The 19,412-nt window shown below is 37.6% G+C and overlaps 3 protein-coding genes across 3 annotated transcripts; 2 read left to right on the forward strand and 1 right to left on the reverse strand.

Moving 5' to 3' along the window:
- Positions 1–2,615: 2,615 nt before the first annotated feature.
- On the forward strand, positions 2,616–6,869 carry LOC137723616 (pyrophosphate-energized vacuolar membrane proton pump 1-like). Its single transcript, XM_068462815.1, has 8 exons — positions 2,616–3,097; positions 3,735–4,309; positions 4,476–4,855; positions 5,031–5,117; positions 5,224–5,554; positions 5,720–6,130; positions 6,216–6,275; positions 6,362–6,869. The coding sequence occupies exons 1-8, from the start codon at positions 2,869–2,871 to the stop codon at positions 6,566–6,568; spliced, it is 2,280 nt and encodes a 759-aa protein (XP_068318916.1). The 5' UTR covers positions 2,616–2,868; the 3' UTR covers positions 6,569–6,869.
- Positions 6,870–9,918: 3,049 nt separating this feature from the next.
- Positions 9,919–13,442, forward strand: LOC137721764 (calreticulin-like). The gene is made up of 13 exons (XM_068460784.1): positions 9,919–10,087; positions 10,960–11,067; positions 11,213–11,405; positions 11,508–11,766; positions 11,859–11,915; positions 12,005–12,052; positions 12,135–12,221; positions 12,302–12,427; positions 12,515–12,610; positions 12,687–12,731; positions 12,844–12,870; positions 12,957–13,061; positions 13,179–13,442. Exons 1-13 carry the CDS (start codon positions 9,985–9,987, stop codon positions 13,188–13,190), a joined length of 1,266 nt encoding a protein of 421 aa, XP_068316885.1. The 5' UTR covers positions 9,919–9,984; the 3' UTR covers positions 13,191–13,442.
- Positions 13,443–14,252: 810 nt separating this feature from the next.
- Positions 14,253–17,501, reverse strand: LOC137723802 (histidine kinase CKI1-like). Its single transcript, XM_068462994.1, has 4 exons — positions 16,810–17,501; positions 15,752–16,690; positions 14,548–15,678; positions 14,253–14,462 (listed from the first exon to the last, which is right to left on the reverse strand). The coding sequence occupies exons 1-4, from the start codon at positions 17,194–17,196 to the stop codon at positions 14,253–14,255; spliced, it is 2,667 nt and encodes an 888-aa protein (XP_068319095.1). The 5' UTR covers positions 17,197–17,501.
- Between the last annotated feature and the right edge of the window lie 1,911 nt (positions 17,502–19,412).

Here is a 19,412-nt window from a genome sequence, read left to right on the forward strand (position 1 = left end):
TCAAATTTTGCTCATATGATTTAATTTTGCACTTTTCGGCTTCTGTGTATGTTGTTAAACTTCTCTCATCACTTGGATATTTGGTATGACTCTGCCATTCTCTCTTAGTGTAAGCTCTGAAGTCCCTTTTTTCTGTGTGTTAATGGGGGAAAACGAACTCTCTGACGTCTCTTAATCCTAACTCGTTACTTCACCCTCTCATCACTTGGGCCGACTCCAAATTCCAATGCACATTGACGTCCATAGCTCCCTCGTTACAAAGAATAACTCCTATGCGACAGAGTTACCGTGTTACGGTAGCATTGCATTGTAAGTTTCACTCCTCGTTAATGTTTGCCTTGGTCTATTCGGTAAGCTCTGATGTCGTTTTCTTTTGGAAGCAAACTTCAAATTTAACTTTGGAAATACCATTTTCCAAAATGTTTACAATCTTTTTTCTTTATCCTAATTCATTGAATCTTCAATCTTGTAGCTGAAAAATTAATCATTTTTACATGACTGTTTCCACATCGTTATCAATATTCTATTAAACAAAGGGTAAAGTCCTAATCAAGTTTGAGATTAGTCTAAACTAGTAGCTTTAGACTGCTTAATAGTTGAGCTCCTATCGCTAATTTTTTTTTTTTTTTTTATTTGAACGAGCGATATTTTATGTACTAAAGGGAAGGAAAATGGGGTTAACTTCATAATAAGTTAGTAATAATGTAGTTCAAATTCGTTTTTGGCAAAAATCGAACCTAATACCTCAAATACAACTAAACTGTAATACTAAATGACTAATTTCTACTTGAAAGGGATCAAATGCGTGGCAGACTGATATTGGTTACAAATATTGTAATCAATTTTGTTTTAATAGTTTGTAAAGGCAAAGACTTTCAAGGCTCAAGTGCGGTAAACGTGTTGGTTGTTTAGAATACAATTAAGAATTCTATTCTCCCCACTAAGCATATAATATTGAGATTGCTCTCCTCTTAAATTATTGATATTTTGCAGACGTGAATTAGGTCAGCTGACAAAAATACTATCGCTTTTTACACTCAAGTTTAATTATTCTTTATATAAGTAGTTCAAAGTACCGATTCTTGAAGACTTACTACCTACAGTCTCCTAAGAATATGAGACTTGATATAGACATTTTCTACGATAATTAAATTAGCTTGCATTTACTATGAGAATTGTTTATATTTTCAAGCCTGGAAGAGGAAAATTCAAAATTGACTATTTATTTTTGTTGTATAAATGTTTCTTGACAGCAATTTGAATTTATTTGGAATACAAGTTAGCATCACATTACGCATTAAAATCAAAATCAAGGGAAAACTTGATATAAGTCCAATTTTTTGAGCCAATAGTATGAATAGTCCAATTTATTAAAATAAGTCCAATTTGTTATATTTAATTATCTAATTATCAATAATTATTTGTTCAATGATAAGATTTATTATAAAAATCAAATTTCTTCCCAATTATCTCTTTGCTTATTTCTTTTTATTTATCTTTTTGTTATTTCTCGTTCTTCCTCCTACTTTAAACCCCATTTATAGATTTTATTTTTAATTTTAATAATCAACCTATATCACAGGTTAATTATATTTATCTACCTATATGACAAATTCTTTTTTTATAATCAACCTGTCACAGATTAATGTGTCTTGCTTGTAGGTATGTTATGTTTTTTTACCTTTTAATTAGGTTTCATATCTCACGTATAGGTATTATATACATTCATATATTTGTTACTTGAGTTAGGGTAGAATGTTTTGCAGATAAATTTATGTTAGTATATTAGTTTTTTTGTTATAAGATATTAAATATATTATTTTGGAGTTGGAAAATGCATAATATTAGAAGATTTTAATTGATTTTTAATATTTTTAGAAAATGTAAAATGAGTATAAAAGAAATAAAAACATATAATTAGATAACTGGACTCACTCCTAAAAACACTCTACATTTTTGGACCTAGATCTAAAAGCCCCTAAAATCAATTGCGTGCAGAGATAAAAAGTTGGTAAATAATCCTTTTTCCTTTAGAAAACTTTGTAATTCTTCATAACCTAATTGAAATGCAAATAAAGTAAAAGAATTGAAAACAAAATTGGTAACTCTAACATTTGAGAACAAAATTGGTTTCAATTATTCCTTTCACCTCAAAGTCTTTTCTCCCTCCTTTCAACGAGAAGATATTCAGCATAGCTGTCTGATTTTTTACGCGATACCACGTTCACGAATTCAAAACTGAGGAGATTCTATGCTTTTGTGAGACGTACTCTACACAAACGGAAAGTTTTGTGAATTACTAAGTGATTATTGAGTTTGTGTTTATCCACGGGAGCTGGTACTGATTTGGCCAACTCATCGATGATAAATAAGTGTGGCCCTTGGAGAATAAGACATCTCTGACAAAACATATACCAGTTAATCAAAACAACCAGTTATACTCAGTCCAAGGTGCATGCAAGAATCTCCCCCCAGTTCGCACCTGCCTTTCAAACCAGCAAGCTTCATAGCTTTACAGTTTCCAAAGCCCGTGCAGTGCAACGAGATTTCTCGAGTACCCCATATATTGCAAAACTTAACGGTTTAGATGTGCACTAGAGAATTCAAAGAAATTTAACAAGCGGACGTGATACAATTAAAAACCATCGTCTACAGTACATTGTTGTGTAGTCTAAGACTCCCGATCCAAACCCAATAAAATATCATCTGGGTTTGGATAATGCAGTTGTCATGCATAATTTTAAGATTTTATGAGGTTGCAGTTCAAAACCCACCAAGCATTTTTCTTCTTTTCTTTGCTATATAATATCTTAGATATACCCAGAAAATTCTTGAAGGAACCAATTGTTGTGTGTGACGTTTTGGAAGATGGGTTTGCTGAGTGAGGGACTGACTCAGGTGGTGATTCCCTTGGCTGCGGTTGTGGGGATTGGTTTTGCTTTGCTGCAATGGTTTTTGGTGTCAAAGGTGAAGGTCTCTGGCGTGTATGGTGAGCGAAATGGGTTCAAGGACAAGCTCATTGCAGACGAAGAAGAGGGTGTTAACTCTCTTGAGGTTACCAACAAGTGTGCTGAGATTCAACATGCCATTTCCATAGGTGATCTCTCTCTCTCTCTCTCTCTCTCTCTCTCTCTCTCTCAAAATTCACTTGTTTCCCATGTGTTAGAAAAGAACACTTTTGTGACTAATTAGAATTTCGTCGCTAAAGCATCATTCTGTCGTAGTGACCAGTGGTCACACCCTAAAAAGAATGAAAAATTTTGATCTTGCTGCCCTTCCAATTTTCTTTCCGGAAGATGTCATCGCTAAAGCATCTTTCTGTTGTAGTGATTACATTATCACACCTGAAAAGACTGCAAAACTGTGTTCTAGCTGCCGTGTTAATTTCCTCGCGAAAGATTTTGTCACTGAAGCATCATATTGTGGTTATGATCACTGATTACTCCCTGCAAGGACTGAAAAATGATGCTCTAGCTGCCCATTTAATTTTCCTCGCGGAAGATTTCGTTGTCAAAGCATCATTTTGTTGTAGTGATGACAACCTGAAAATATTAGAATAATTATGTTCTTGCTGCTCTTTTGTGGCAGTAAATTATTCTCTCTGATTTTGGTTTTGCTTTATTTGTCCTCAGTCCCTTTATTCTTTTGGTTGATGTTTACATTTTTGCCATATTTGTAGTTTATGCAATTTTTTGGGCTGTTAAGTCTGACTTTTGGTTCATATGATGTTCCAGGGGCGACCTCCTTCCTGTTCACCCAATACAGATACCTCAGCATCTTCGTCGGTGTTTTTAGCACCATAATCTTCCTCTTCCTTGGCTCAGTGAAGGGTTTTAGCACTAAAAGCGAAGCCTGCACATATAACACAGGCAATATGTGCAAACCGGCATTAGCCAACGCCTTCTTTAGTACTGTTGCCTTCTTGCTTGGTGCCTTTACATCCGTCCTCTCTGGATTTCTCGGGATGAAGATTGCAACTTATGCCAATGCTAGAACAACCCTAGAAGCAAGGAGGGGTGTTGGGAAGGCTTTCATTACCGCCTTTCGCTCAGGTGCTGTGATGGGGTTCCTTCTTGCTGCCAATGGCCTATTGGTGCTGTATATCACTATCAATTTGTTTAAGTTGTATTATGGGGATGACTGGGAAGGACTGTATGAGTCAATTACTGGTTATGGACTTGGAGGTTCTTCAATGGCACTCTTTGGGAGAGTTGGGGGAGGTATATACACGAAAGCTGCTGATGTTGGTGCTGATCTTGTCGGGAAAGTTGAACGAAATATCCCTGAAGATGATCCACGAAACCCCGCCGTAATTACCAACTCCTTTATTACTATGTTTGTTTGCTCATTTCTCTTACATTTTCGCAATGCAGAGCATCACTTTTGACATACTGAGTGTTATACTTTCTTTGTCAAACATTGTTAGAAGCGCTTTTAGTTATATGAGCGCTTTTAATTTTGTGTTTCTTTCTCAGGTTATTGCAGACAATGTGGGTGACAATGTAGGAGACATTGCCGGGATGGGATCTGACCTGTTTGGATCTTATGCCGAGTCTTCTTGTGCAGCATTGTTTGTTGCATCCATATCATCCTTTGGCATCGGTCATGACTACACCGCCATGTCGTATCCTTTGATCATAAGCTCAATGGGGATTGTGGTTTGTTTGGTAACAACCCTTTTCGCAACCGATCTGTTTGAAATCAGGAAAGTCAGTGAGATCGAACCCGCCTTGAAGCGTCAACTCCTCATCTCAACCATTTTTATGACTGCTGGGATCGCCGCTGTCACTTTCGTATCCTTGCCTTCAGAATTCACTCTTTTCAGCTTTGGAACCAATAAGGCTGTCAAAAACTGGTATGCTTCTTTATATCCCCAATTTCTGTTCTTTCCTGAGTAATTCTTTGTTTTTGTATTACGTGGTCTTATCAATTCACCCATTTCATAACACGTGTATCGATTTATTAGTTCATCACTAATTCGTTTTCCCATAACATTTAGTATAATTATGTGAATTACATGTGTGCTGTAGGTACCTCTTCTTTTGTGTATCAATTGGATTGTGGGCTGGTCTTGTTATTGGATACACTACAGAGTATTACACTAGCAATGCTTACAGGTGAGCCCTTTAATTTCCTAATTATGTAATTATGATTAATATAACGCTAGAAATATGTTGCACTTGATCAAATCTCCGATGCTTATTACTTTTTTTCGGTTTGCAGTCCGGTGCAGGATGTGGCAGATTCATGCAGGACTGGTGCTGCAACAAACGTGATTTTCGGGCTGGCTCTTGGTTACAAATCAGTCATCATTCCTGTGTTTGCCATTGCGTTTGCTATCTACGTTAGCTTTAGCTTGGCTGCCATGTATGGAATTGCTGTGGCTGCTTTGGGAATGCTCAGCACGATCTCCACAGGTCTTGCAATTGATGCTTATGGCCCCATAAGCGACAATGCTGGTGGGATTGCAGAGATGGCCGGGATGAGCCACAAGATACGCGAAAGAACAGATGCTTTGGATGCTGCAGGAAACACAACTGCTGCTATTGGCAAGGTAAAACAAACCTAGGCGCATTCTCGGATACTGAAAATGCAAATTCACCTTCTCAAGACGCTTTCTGAAACGGTTTAGAAAATGTTACCAGACGGTCCCTAAGTATTCGGTATGATGATTTGTATCCCTTATTTCGATTTTGATATGTTTTCTTGTATGTGTCAGGGTTTTGCTATTGGATCAGCTGCTCTTGTTTCTCTTGCATTGTTTGGCGCCTATGTCAGCAGGGCGGGAATAGAGACCGTTGATGTGTTGACACCGAAAGTCTTCATTGGCTTGATTGTGGGAGCTATGCTTCCGTACTGGTTTTCGGCCATGACAATGAAGAGTGTGGGAAGTGCTGCACTCAAAATGGTCGAAGAGGTTCGCAGGCAGTTCAATACTATTCCGGGGCTCATGGAAGGAACAGCAAAGCCAGATTACGCAACTTGTGTCAAGATTTCTACCGATGCTTCCCTAAGGGAGATGATCCCACCAGGCGCCTTGGTCATGCTTACACCGCTTGTTGCCGGTACCTTCTTTGGAGTTGAAACTCTTGCTGGGATTCTTGCAGGCTCACTTGTTTCCGGCGTGCAGGTAACACGTAGATTTTCAATTTCTCCGTCTTCTTTTGGATTTACCGGCGTTTGCTAATACGTCTTCCTCTTGTTTTCCTCCCTAGATTGCCATTTCTGCATCCAACACCGGCGGGGCATGGGATAATGCAAAGAAATACATAGAGGTAAGCACACTTCTGTGCTCGATTGAGTTACAGTTACTAGAACGCGAGCATCAAACTCAATACCATTTGCTCTGATGCACCTGCAGGCCGGTGGTTCAGAACATGCTAAATCACTAGGTCCGAAGGGTTCGGAGCCCCACAAGGCGGCGGTCATAGGCGATACGATCGGAGATCCCCTCAAGGACACTTCAGGTCCTTCACTCAATATTCTGATCAAACTCATGGCAGTCGAGTCCTTGGTGTTTGCTCCATTCTTTGCAGCGCATGGAGGCCTCCTCTTCAAATGGCTTTGAAAATGGAGCTGCAACACGGTCAAATTAACCGCTGTTGATATATGTTCAAGATGGAGCTCCTTACTCTAATTAGTAGTTCATGTTGTTAAGTAAAAGCTATATATTTATTGCTTCGTTAATCCCAATTTGACGAGAACCATATATGTGTATATATATGTATGCATGTTACTCTATGTTGCATGTCAATATATATCCACAATCTTGGTTATGCATGTATCTCTTTCTGTTTAAAGAATCTCTTTCTAGTTATCCGGAAATAATTAGGAGATTTTTTAAAATGCATACGAGCAAATGCTTTTTCTTTTGCGGATCCAATTTTAATAAGAACTTGATGAGTAGATCCACGTACACATCTTGCTTTTACTGCTACATTGAAAGTTACTTCACGTATTGCTTAACCTAAAACAGATAGTGGATTTGTTACAATCAATTCCTTTTTGCCTTTAATAAAGTAATATTTCAGCTACTTTAATTTATACGAGAAAGCAGATCAAATTAGCGTGTACATGACATGACACACTATCTTACCAACCCACATAAAATATGTATCAACTTGGATACGATCCGAATAATGGCATCTTCCTTCCAAAAAGTATCTGTTTAGTTATTCGAGTAGGGATTCTCTTTGGATCTCTTCCATCAAAACCACCAATCAAGAGATCTGAATTTTTGAAATTTTATCCAACGGTCCACTTTTTTAGCCTTTTCAAAACGATAATAATTTCGAATCGTTGAATAAAATTTCAAAGATCCAGTTCACTTAATCTGGAAATCTTGGTGGAACTATCCTACCAAACCCACTTAAAATATGTATCAACTTGGTTATGATCCCAGTAATGGCATCTTCCTTCCAAAAAGTATCTGTTTAGGTGCAATTCTCTGAAAAGGAATTCTCGTTGTATCTCTTCCATCAAAATCATCGGATCAAGTGATCCGGACCTTTGAAATTTCATGCAATGGTCCACCTATTTTGACTCTTTAAAAATTAGAATAATTTGGACCGTTGGATTAAATTTCAAAGGTCCAAATCACTGATCCGATAGTCTTAATGGAAGAAATCCTGAGAAATCTCTTCTCCAATACTCCCAGTGCTTTCATCAAGTATTGTGTTATTAAACACCACAAGGTAATCAAATTTCAAATACCTAGAACAACCTCATTTGGAGAGTCACCATAGCAACATTCCAATCTTATCATGTGTATTATCAAATGTTTTCATTTTTCTCACGTAATAATACATGATTAGTTTGGAATATCACTACTAAGGCATCTGAGCTGCAAGGATGGGCCAATTAAGGTTAGGCCGTGACCAACTCTAATTAGTGTTAATTAAGGTTGTTAGACTCAAAAGTAATTACTTCCACACATGCTACATTTTGAATCAATTCGGAATCTGAACTTGCGACCTCTTTCAACTTTGAAAAGAGAAATACCAAGATCAACTGACAACCTCCCTCGACAATGAAAAGAGAAGTAACACGACCAACGTAAACTTTTGGTTGAAAACTTTAGTTAGGTAAGTTGAAAACAGAAGCAGATCAAAGAAAAGGCAATTACCATGGTATGAAAACCAATCATGTAAGAAGGCTAGACGCTTGAGTGACTTGCAGTCTAAGCATCCAAAGAATTGCACAGCAGAGGAAAATGAGTGCCGTCTCACACTGAAAATTCAGAAAATTAAGCCTGCAACTAGTTTATCTTATAGTATGGAGGTATGTGGCTTTTTCTATGTTTTTGTCCTACGCAAGGTCACCACCGATTATTCTTAGGTATATCCATTTGAGAGAGAATTGTTTATTTAATCCAAAGAAATATATTTATTTGGTAAACCCTTCCAGCCGAAGAGGGTAATTAAATTACGCAAAATATTTGGAACTCATTTATCTTGAGTTGAAATCTTCCGTCTTCTTATGTAAAAGAACGGGTACATTACAGTAGACAAAAGCAACACAAACAGGTTGTACATAACCAAAACTAATAATCACTGGCCAAGTCCAAACTTTTACTCTCTCTTTCTTAGAGTTGGTCGAATTTAAGACATGTTGACCCTTAATCGTATCACAAAAGTAACAAGGTACAATGAACAGAACTAATCATAATAATTATCATTTACGAATCAATAAATTTAGGGGTGTGCTATCCACACACCCCATTTTACTTCTCACACACCCCTTGATAATTTCTGTTCGTTGATCTTCTTCAATTCATCCGATCCGACGACCAAAAATTAAAAAGGTGTGTGAGAAGTAAAATGGGATGTGTGGATATCACACTTTAACATTTCAAACTACAAATCATGACCGCATTAACAAAGTTGAATCTTATACATAACATGTTCGTTTGAAAGTGTTTTTAAAATGATAAAAGAGTTTTTAGCGAAAATATTTTCGGGTTCTAAAAGAACTTGAAGTGCTTCTTGCAAGAAACACATAAACTGGTGCTTTTTGTAGGAAACACTAGCACTTTAAGTGTTTTTTTAGGATTCACATTACTAAATATTGATTTCAAAAATATTTTCATTGTTCCATCCATTTTAAAGGTAATTACAAACGAGCCCAACGTCATTAATTCATAATCTAACACAATAACTAGGAGAAATGTTACATCCAAATACAAATCCAATGCACTCCATTCTGATGTATGATGCAGGCTTGAATATTTCAGTGTGGAAATGTAAGACTTTGATATTGTCCTTCAAAATTACTAAAACTGAACAGTCCAAGGTATTGTCCTTCAAACCAAAAAGGGTTTAGTTTACTTAGAGAGAGTTAAATATGAAATCCCAAGAACTTAATCAGAATTAGTGATTTGTTGAACCTAATCCTAAATCCTAATCTCCTCCTATTAAGTATTAGATGTTTCTAGAGGATGAGAAATTTTTAGTTGTGACGGGAACACGGATGATATACCACTTGTTTTTATGTAAGTGGTGAAATTTTTTAATTTTTAAGTTATTAACCTTTTAATACACATAACCCACCATTTCTATAAAAACACGTGATGTACTACGTCGTGTGATGGTTACACTAAAAAATCTCTTCTAGATGACCAAATCCCTTTAAATTAAATTCAAGGATAATGCCATTAATTGTGTTTTAAAAACAAAACAAAAAAACCAAATAGAGGGGTATTTCCGTAAACTCACACCTTCCTCCTCCAACCTACGTGGCGCACTCAATTGCTACAGCGCAAAACTTCAGTGAGGGCCCAATCGGATCCCGCCACCTCATAGCAATGACAAGCCGAGACAACGTGGCGACCTTCCATTGGTCGCATCTTCCAGCTCTGACTCTTACCTCAAAGCTACTACCCATTGTTTAACCGCTGCAGTCAAAAACCAATTTATATAAGAGCACGCCGGGATCGAGCTCTCCCATCAGTGTCCGTAGCTGCAGACTTTCTCAGTGGCGAAAACGATGGCGTTTAGGGTTCGAAACAACTCGAGCTTGCTGTCCCTGGTCCTTCTCTCTCTCCTCGCCATCGCCTCCGCCAAGGTTTTCTTCGAAGAACGCTTCGAAGGTTATACACATCTCTCTCTGTTTCTCCCTTGTGTATCTGTAGGTGTATGGATTATTTGATATCGTCGGTGTTTGGTTGCATTTTCAATTGATTAGGGTTTTAGAGGTTTTGTGTGCGGTAATTGAATTGAATCCGATGTCATTTCTGGAGGATCGGTGTTGGTTATGAGTCTGCGACTCGATCTGATTGTTTTTTTGTTTAATTTTTATCTGAAGACCATTAGTGTGAGATGAATTTACTGTTCTCAATTGGATCTATTAGAAATCTGATTGAATTTTGAGTTTTCAGCTTGATTTATGGTTTTGGTTATGTTTTCGAATCGAAATGTTTGGTTGTGGGTGTGGGTGGTAAATGTGATAAGTGAAGTGTTTGTAAATAACAAAGTAGGGTTTAGGGTTTTGTTAGAATCAATTAAAATGGGGATTGGATGGAGAAAATCAATAAATCGAAGGTTTCTAGTCTCACAAGGTGGTTAAGCTACCCTATATGAATTGGGTGCGGATTTAATATAAATCCTATACGTTCCGTTAAAATTGAAATTCTAGTGTTGCTCTAGCCCTCAATGGCCTCGAGGGGGCGCTTCTTTCAGCTGTTGAACTTGTCAATCACCTAGTAATGTTGCATTCTTGCCAGGGTGTGATTAGTAGGACCTCGAAAGGGCATAGATTTTTGCCTGATACTGTACTGTGATATTTGTCACAGTTTCCAGTGATGTTTTCTTATTCAACAAGTATTGAAAAGGGTCTTTAACCCGTCTTCTTATTTGTTTCCTTACTTTTCACTGTTTCCAGTGATATGCTAATTCTTTTTCTTATTCTGTTATGCTAATTCTTTTTCTCTTGTTTCTTTTATTATTTGGCAAATACTAAAAGACGGATGGGACAAACGTTGGGTGAAATCTGACTGGAAGAGAGATGAGGGCCTTGCCGGAGAATGGAACTTCACCTCTGGAAAATGGAATGGAGATGCTAATGACAAGGGTATCTCTTCATAACCAATTCTGTCTCTATGTTTTTATGTTATCTGCAGATTTTTCACTGTGTTCCTTGCTTGATTTTTAATACTTTGAAGATCGTCCTGATGACTTTTTTTTTTTTTTTTTATGATTCTGACATTTTGGTACAGGTATCCAAACAAGTGAGGACCACAGGTTTTATGCCATTTCAGCTGAGTTCCCTGAATTCAGCAACAAGGACAAGACACTAGTATTCCAATTTTCCGTGAAACATGAGCAGAAGCTTGACTGTGGTGGTGGCTATATCAAGTTACTCAGTGGTGACGTTGATCAGAAGAAATTCGGTGGTGATACCCCATACAGGCAAGTGATATCCCCTTTTGGTCTGACTATTTTGTTTTCATTGCATCAATCTCTTTACCTCAATAGTTTCTGACTTGGTATTTAAACTTTTATGGTTTGCAGTATCATGTTTGGGCCAGATATCTGTGGATACAGCACCAAGAAAGTTCACGCAATCCTTAACTACAATGACACAAATAAATTGATCAAGAAGGACGTCCCCTGTGAGACTGACCAACTCACTCATGTTTATACTTTTATCCTCCGCCCAGATGCTACCTACAGCATCCTTATCGACAATGTAGAGAAACAAACTGGTAGCCTATACAGTGATTGGGATCTTCTGCCACCAAAGAAAATCAAGGATCCTGAGGCCAAGAAAGTATGTATCTATAATTGAATTCTTGAGATTTCAACAAACTAATCATAAGTTCATAACTGATGTGTTGACTAATAACTATCTGATATCGGCAGCCTGAAGATTGGGAAGACAAAGAATACATTCCTGACCCTGAAGATACTAAGCCAGAGGTAGTCGCCTTTTATATTCTAATCATTTGTGCTTATTCTTTTTATGTGCTGAATGTACAAGCATACTGACTCTCATTGTTTGTTTGTAGGGTTATGATGATATTCCCAAGGAGATAACTGATCCCGATGCCAAGAAGGTAATGATTGAACTTGGGTTTCCAAAATATTACACATACTTGGAAGAGTTTTGTTGATCACTAAAGTGACTTGGTGTTTCAGCCGGAAGATTGGGATGATGAGGAAGATGGTGAATGGACTGCCCCAACCATTCCCAACCCTGAATACAAGGGTGAATGGAAGCCAAAGGTTTGTGGAATTCTGGTTTGAATAATAGCTTGAGTTACAACTTTTAAACGCTCTCTCACTTTTTCTCTGCAACTGTGCAGAAAATCAAGAACCCCAACTTCAAGGGAAAGTGGAAGGCACCACTGATTGACAACCCAGAGTTCAAGGATGACCCTGAGCTGTATGTTTACCCCAACTTGAAGTATGTTGGAATTGAATTGTGGCAGGTAAAATTGTCTGTTACCATCCCCCGGTTTGCTATTTTTATTCCCTCAGTTCTCACAGTCTGATAAGCAAGATGCTCAATGTCCCAGGTGAAATCTGGAACCCTGTTTGACAATATCTTGATCACTGATGAGCCGGAGTATGCAAAGCAACTGGCGGAGGAAACATGGGGCAAACAAAAAGATGTATGTGATATGTGATATAATATACCTTTTACCATAGCTCTTTTAACATGTCTGATTGATTTACGTTTAATTTCAGGCCGAGAAGGCAGCATTTGAAGAGGCAGAGAAAAAGCAGGAGGAGGTACTACTCTTTTTCCTCTAATGTTTATTTGAGTAGTCCAAAATTATTTTCACTATCAGTAATCGTGTTTTTATTCATGCTTATTAACTTGTTACCTTAATCCTTTTACCAGGAAGCGAAAGATCCAGTTGACTCTGATGTAAGCATACGAAACTGACACCTGAGAATTTATCAGCTGTGTCATCTTTTTCTGCGGTCCCTAACAGCTTTGCCGTGTTTTTTCAGGCTGAGGAAGAGGATGATGCCGACATAGATGATGCTGAAGATGACTCTGATGCAGAATCTAAAGCGGACTCAATTGAAGAGAGTGCCGAGGAGTCTGAGAAACATGTAGGCTTCTTTCCTTTTGCGGTTACTCAACTAATACTAGTAATCTATTCACTGATCTTTGCAACTTGTCTAGTAATCTATTCACTGATCTTTGCGACTTGTGCTTTGTATTTTCAGGATGAACTGTAGGAAGTGAAGCATCGAGAGAAGCTTCGGCGAGTGCGCCATTTTTTTCTCCTTATTTTTTAGCTATAGAAGTAGATACTTCTAAGTGTTGAATGTTGCTGATGTCTTAATCTCTCATGGGAACAAAAACGATGACATTGTGTTTTTCATAATCACATGAGAATAGTTTAAACAAGTCGTCGTTGAATTTCTTCTTTTGGATCAGTATTTCGCATTATATTTTCGCTTCAATGCTAAAATGGTTCTTGTGTTTTACTCGTTCGATCAAATAGTTAAATTTACGTGTTTCTTTATTACTATGCCGAGAAACATGTCACTTTTCCAAAATGATTTGAAAGAACCGAGAAAATGCGTATCGGATTTTCCAAATTAGATTTGCCGGCCAAATTTTAGTTCTGTTACACAATCATTTTGTTGAGGAGCGAGGCTTGTCGCAGCAAAATGCTAGCCAAAATGAACACTGAAATAGACATAACTCTTCATTTTGATCTCTACAATAAAAATCGATAGAAGTGATCCTTGAATTAGTCCATTGTAAATCATTTTGGTTATTTTGTGAAAAATCTATTAATATCTCTATTAAATTGTCATGCGAACGACTACGTGATCATCTTTTTAAGGGTATTTTTGTCAAACCAACCCTTCTACTTAACAAGAATATTGACAGATTTTTACGAAATTATCAAAATAGTTTACGGTGGACAAATTCAGGACCACTTCGGTTTTTATTGTCAAGAACTAAAATAGGGAGTTACGCAAATCTCGGGATCATTTTGGCAGAAAAAATCCATTTTCTTTTGTGATGGAATTAGCTGCACATGGTGATTGCCAATACTCAAAAGACATTGGCTGTAGTCATTGCTCAAAACCACCAATATCAAAGTTGTAACTCACCCAATATATATACCTTCATCGTCTCAAAATTAGATCGATAATTATATACAGATGGATTTCGACCGGAGGAAACCAACAATATCAACTTATTTGCCGGAGAAACACAAAATTATTCACAGCAAAAAACTAAAACCCAACACCCTACGAAAACAAGAAATGGAAAAACTAGTTTTAATTGTCCTCAAAGGATTTGATGACCCGCATGAACTTGTCCATCTTGAATGGTTTAGTTAAATGGACATCCATCCCTGCTTCAAGAGTCTTGCTAACCTCCTCAGTTGTCGCATGACATGTTAACGCGATAATTCGAAGATGAATGCCGTATTGTTTTTCCTCCATCCGTATCAGTCTTGTTGCTTCGAATCCATCCATTATTGGCATCTGCAGAAACATAAAACATACGAGTTTATATCCCCTCGGCGAAGAATGATCCGAATTTGAATTGTGTGTGAATTTATTATGTTACCTGACAATCCATGAAAATGTAGTCGTAGAGGGTGGACTTCGTATGACCCTTCTTGCTATGATCGCTTAGAGATCTAAAAACTTGTTCAAAGGCCTCTTTCCCGTTCTCTAAAACTTCAACGACTGCTCCGAGTCTTTGAAGAGAATTAGCAATTACCTTTCTTGTTACTCGATCATCGTCAACAACCAGAACTTTCCTTCCGTGCAAGAGCTCCTGGTCACTTTTTTTCTCCACACATTTATGAATGATTACTTGTTGCAATGACGACGACCTTCCTGATTCATTTGTTGCGAGCTTGAGATCTATTTGTTGCGCTTCTTGATCTTGTTTTCTCATTTCTAGTTCTGGCAAGTTGCATCCCTTAAGTTCGGGTAATAGTCCCAATACTTTATACAAGCGTGATCCGTGAAATGGTTTGTATATGATGTAATCATTTGGAGAAGCTAGGCTGCATCCTTCCATTTGCAGCAGATGTGTGTTACGCGTGATTGAACTATCGAGCCAGACAACCTTGCATCTTGAGTTATGAATGTCTTTCCTGAAGCTAGCCATAGTTGTATACAGCTCAGAGAAAGCACCTCCGTTGGTGTCAATCACAACGAGTACAATGCTCGCAGGTGAATTTCTAGAGTTGATCTTCCTACAAGTATGTACATCTTCATCCTTGGTGCTTTGAGATCCATCACTTGCTCTTGAATCCGAGTTTTTGAATGCAGATGTGCTTAATTGGTCATGAAAACCTTGTTGGGATTTTTCTGAATAATTAAAGTAGGAAATATCCAACTTACGCTTTATCTTCTCAAGTTGTGGAAGAAGATTTTTCGCATACTTTACATATGATACTTTTATGTTCAACCTGCTGATGTACTTCACCAAAATCTTTCTTCGTTCATCGCCTTCTATGAAGAGTACGACATGAGACCCCTCTTGTTTTGGTGAAGGCACCAAAAGTTGTATACCAAAAGGTTGAAATGCATTCGCAGAGCGATCACTATGCATTATACGGGATTCCTCTTCGATGTCACCAGACTTGGGTTTACATGTTAGAAGAGAAACATCAAAGCTGAAACAAGTGCCTCTCTCACCATTCTCTTTATCAAGAATTCTTATTTCTCCGCCCATTAGACGCACCTAAATCAGAAAAATGTAATGCATTAGCATATGAAAATGTAGTAGTATGCTAACTTCGTTCTAAATTACTTACCAAAGATTCAACAATACCAAGTCCCAAACCAGATCCTTCTTTTCCAGTAGCCCGGTCTGTAACTTGCACAAAGTTTTCGAAAACAAATTCTCGCTTATCTCTAGGAATTCCCTCACCTGTATCATCGACCTCAATGACAAACTTCGTGTTGTTTGGATCTTTCTGAGATGTATGAAGAGCATCCAAATCATTGAAGTCTTCTGTACTCTTGTAAAAGAGCCATGACAAACAATTCAGCACGCGATTATGATTGGAAGCGATGATTTCATTTTCATAACTAGTTTTTGGAACCATGGCACGAACTGTGATATGACCTTCAGATGTAAACTTCACGGCATTGCTGAGTAAGTTGCACATTATCTGTTTAAGCTTTCCTCTGTCGCCTCTCACATTACATGTTTTGACAATTGAATCATCACAAGGATCGAGCACGATGTCAACACCTTTCTTGATAGCAATAGGATAGAACATGTCAACTACATCCTCAAGAAGCTGAGCCAGATTGAATTCTTCAATTTCAAGTTGCACTTTTCCGGCTTCAATCTTGCTTATATCAAGAACGGAATTCAATATGCCTAGGAGGTCATTTGTACAAGTATCCATCTGGGCCAAGTTGGCTGCTAATTCGGAGTCAGGATTAGCATCTTGATGACACAACTCTATTAAACCAGTGATGGCTGCTAATGAAGCACGCACGTCATGGCTTGCTCTACTAAAGGCTTTAGTTTTGTTCATACTTTTGCGCTCTGCCTGACGTGTCACGCCTTCTTGTTTTATGATCCGCGCACATAAAATCATCTCTCTTCTTGCTGCTCTTATTATTAAGAATATGAATATGCAAACAGAAACAAGAATTATAAATAGCAGAATGCCAAGCAACACAACCGATTTGTGGTCAAGGTTTGCAAGTCCATTGGCAGGACAAGTCAATACATATACCTAAAAAAAACTGAAACTTGTAAGGAAGTTGGATCAAACTGAAACGGTGCATAAAATATGACTTCAGAATTTAAAATTCTGCATATTTTAAAAAGATCTTTTTGTGAGTGAAGGCATACCGATTGAACTCCAATGATCTCAAGGGTGGAGCAATACGCCCTATACTTGGTTCCCTTGAGTTTCCATGAGTAAGAAGATCCCAACTTGTCACCGTTGCCGCCATCATTGTCGTTGTCGTCATCGTCATCATCGGGAGTATTACATGGGAAGTGACCAAGATTACTTGTAATATTACCATTTGGCCTCATCGTTTGCACCGAAACCGTGTTGTTGCTTATCTGAAATTGGGTTTTCGGAAGTTTTGATTGTACAATTACATGCCCATCTGCAGTAGCCAAGTGAAAATAACCCCCATGGAAGTCTAAAGCCGCGAAATGATCAACTACAACTTTCGCTGGGATACCAAGGGAAATCACACCTTTGCCATCCATAACCACAGTACTCATGAATAAGCTACCTTGAGCTTTGTCCCATCCCCTTCCAAGCCAAGAATAACCGCTTGTGCTGTTTAAGGCGGCTTGGAACCAACTTGCATTTACTATCACCTTAGAATCTGAAGCAACTGCGGCGCCATATAATTTCCCCGTGTCTCTATTTATGGGTTGAGTGTACCAATTTGAAGAAAATGAAGCATTGGAGAAGACTGCATAAGTTTGATCCGCGTAGTTGTTAAGTGAGAATAAAAGGCCATCCAATCCGATGTAAGAGACCTGTGAGATATGTGGAATCGTCGAAAGAGCTAGAAACAACGTTGGCGCAACCTAGAGACAAAACATGAAATCATTCAGATATGTCAACATGGATTAAATGATGGGAACTTTAACGAAAAACTTCTGGTACTGTTCACTTTAACGAAAAACCACATTTTTACACTAAAAAATCAATCATGATACTATTCACTTTACCCTTTATTTTGTCCTTATGTTAAAACTCAAAATTTTCAGCCCATTTTCCTTAGTTTTCTTTTAAATGATTTACTGTTCTTATTTAAATTGAACATGGAAAATTATGAGAAATGCTTTGTATACTAACCGTTGTTTGGATGGTAGTGAAATTGAGCTCGGTTCCATTAAGTGACGAAGTTAGAGATCTTGCCAGGTTAACTGCTGATGGATTCAATGGAGTAAGCAACTTTGAGGTGGAGTCGATGCTCGAAAAGAATCTGTTGAGTGCTTCATGTGATTCGAACAGTATACGATGTTCGATTCTTTTCGTCATCTTAAACAACATTGAGATCATGTAGCACGAAAGGCCCTGCCACAAGAGTTTCGTCGTTGGTAAATACGGAGATCAAACTAGGGTAATTAAGAAATAAATTGCTGGATGGGGTGAAGTTTTATTTTTCCAGAGATAAAAATGTGTTGAACAGTAAGTACCAGAACGATGAGAAAACAAATGGGCCGCCATAGAACACTTGAGCAAGACTTCATCAGGCGTGGTTTCATCGTGGCGGAAACCTTGGATTTGATATCTGCTTTTCCACGAGAATAAAGTTGTGAAGAAAATACAGTAAGTAAAGGCTAAAGAGAGATGGAAAAAAATGGTGATCTTACTACTTGAAAGACTCGGCACTTGGCGATCGATCTCAGTAATCTCTACTGTCACTGAAACAATACTCACTTGTGGAAATGGCTGCAGACTGCAGTGCTTTTGACTTTTGAGATATGATTAGTTGAAAGATATGAGAAAATGTAGGAGCCTAACGTGGAAAAAGTATAGTCATTCACTTGATATCAAATCTAAGAGCGAGTGATCATAGATATTTAGTCACTAGGTGACTAAGAGAGCGAGAATCTGAAGTTGATGTTTAAGATATATTCCATAGGGTTTTGTAGATTACCCATGTCATAGAATGCAATTTTTGCAAATTGATTTAGAATTGACAATGCTGCTACATTGTTTGCAAATTGAGCAAAGGCGCGATTTTGCAGATGAGCTTTTTCATTTATAACTAATGATTATCGCATGGATTGCAATTAGCATGTCACATTTGAGCCTCCTCTATGGGGAGCTGACAGATGAAGAGAATGCAGCTAACATGCCACATTTGAATTCCATATGGATTATATAATCAATTGCTCAGAATCGTTAATTTTGAAGATTAACAAAACTCTGTAATTTTATAGCTATGTTTATAAAACTCTGTAATTTCCTTTTAATACAAGCAATATGGTCAATTTATATAATTTATAAAATTCCAATTATCAATATCAGCAGAATGATCATGTATGTGTTAGGTAAATTACTACATAACAGCGCAAGAATCTAGGAGGTTGATGAGACTTGTATAAATGATGCTCTGTCGGAATTCCTCATAACAACACGTGATGTTACCGTCACGCATAATAATTTTCTGTCAATTTTTGCTTGAATAAACTCATACAAAAGTTCCTAACACACGGTGTTACCATCACCTACAATAATAATAATAATAATAAATCAAAATGAAAGGAAATTACTGAAAACCCTCATAAATTGCACTTAAATAGCAATATTCCCAAATTGTTTCCACCATACACCAAGAAATTAATCAGAGTGGAAAACTGGAACAAAAACATACTTTCTAATTAAAAATCAAGAAACAGAAACTAAAACTCAACAAACAACTAGCACCACTCAAGGTTTATACGGGTACAATGCTGACTCTTAACTTGTCCTTGCA

This window comes from Pyrus communis, chromosome 17 (genome assembly GCF_963583255.1).
Source record: "Pyrus communis chromosome 17, drPyrComm1.1, whole genome shotgun sequence".
Classification (NCBI taxonomy): Eukaryota; Viridiplantae; Streptophyta; class Magnoliopsida; order Rosales; family Rosaceae; genus Pyrus; species Pyrus communis.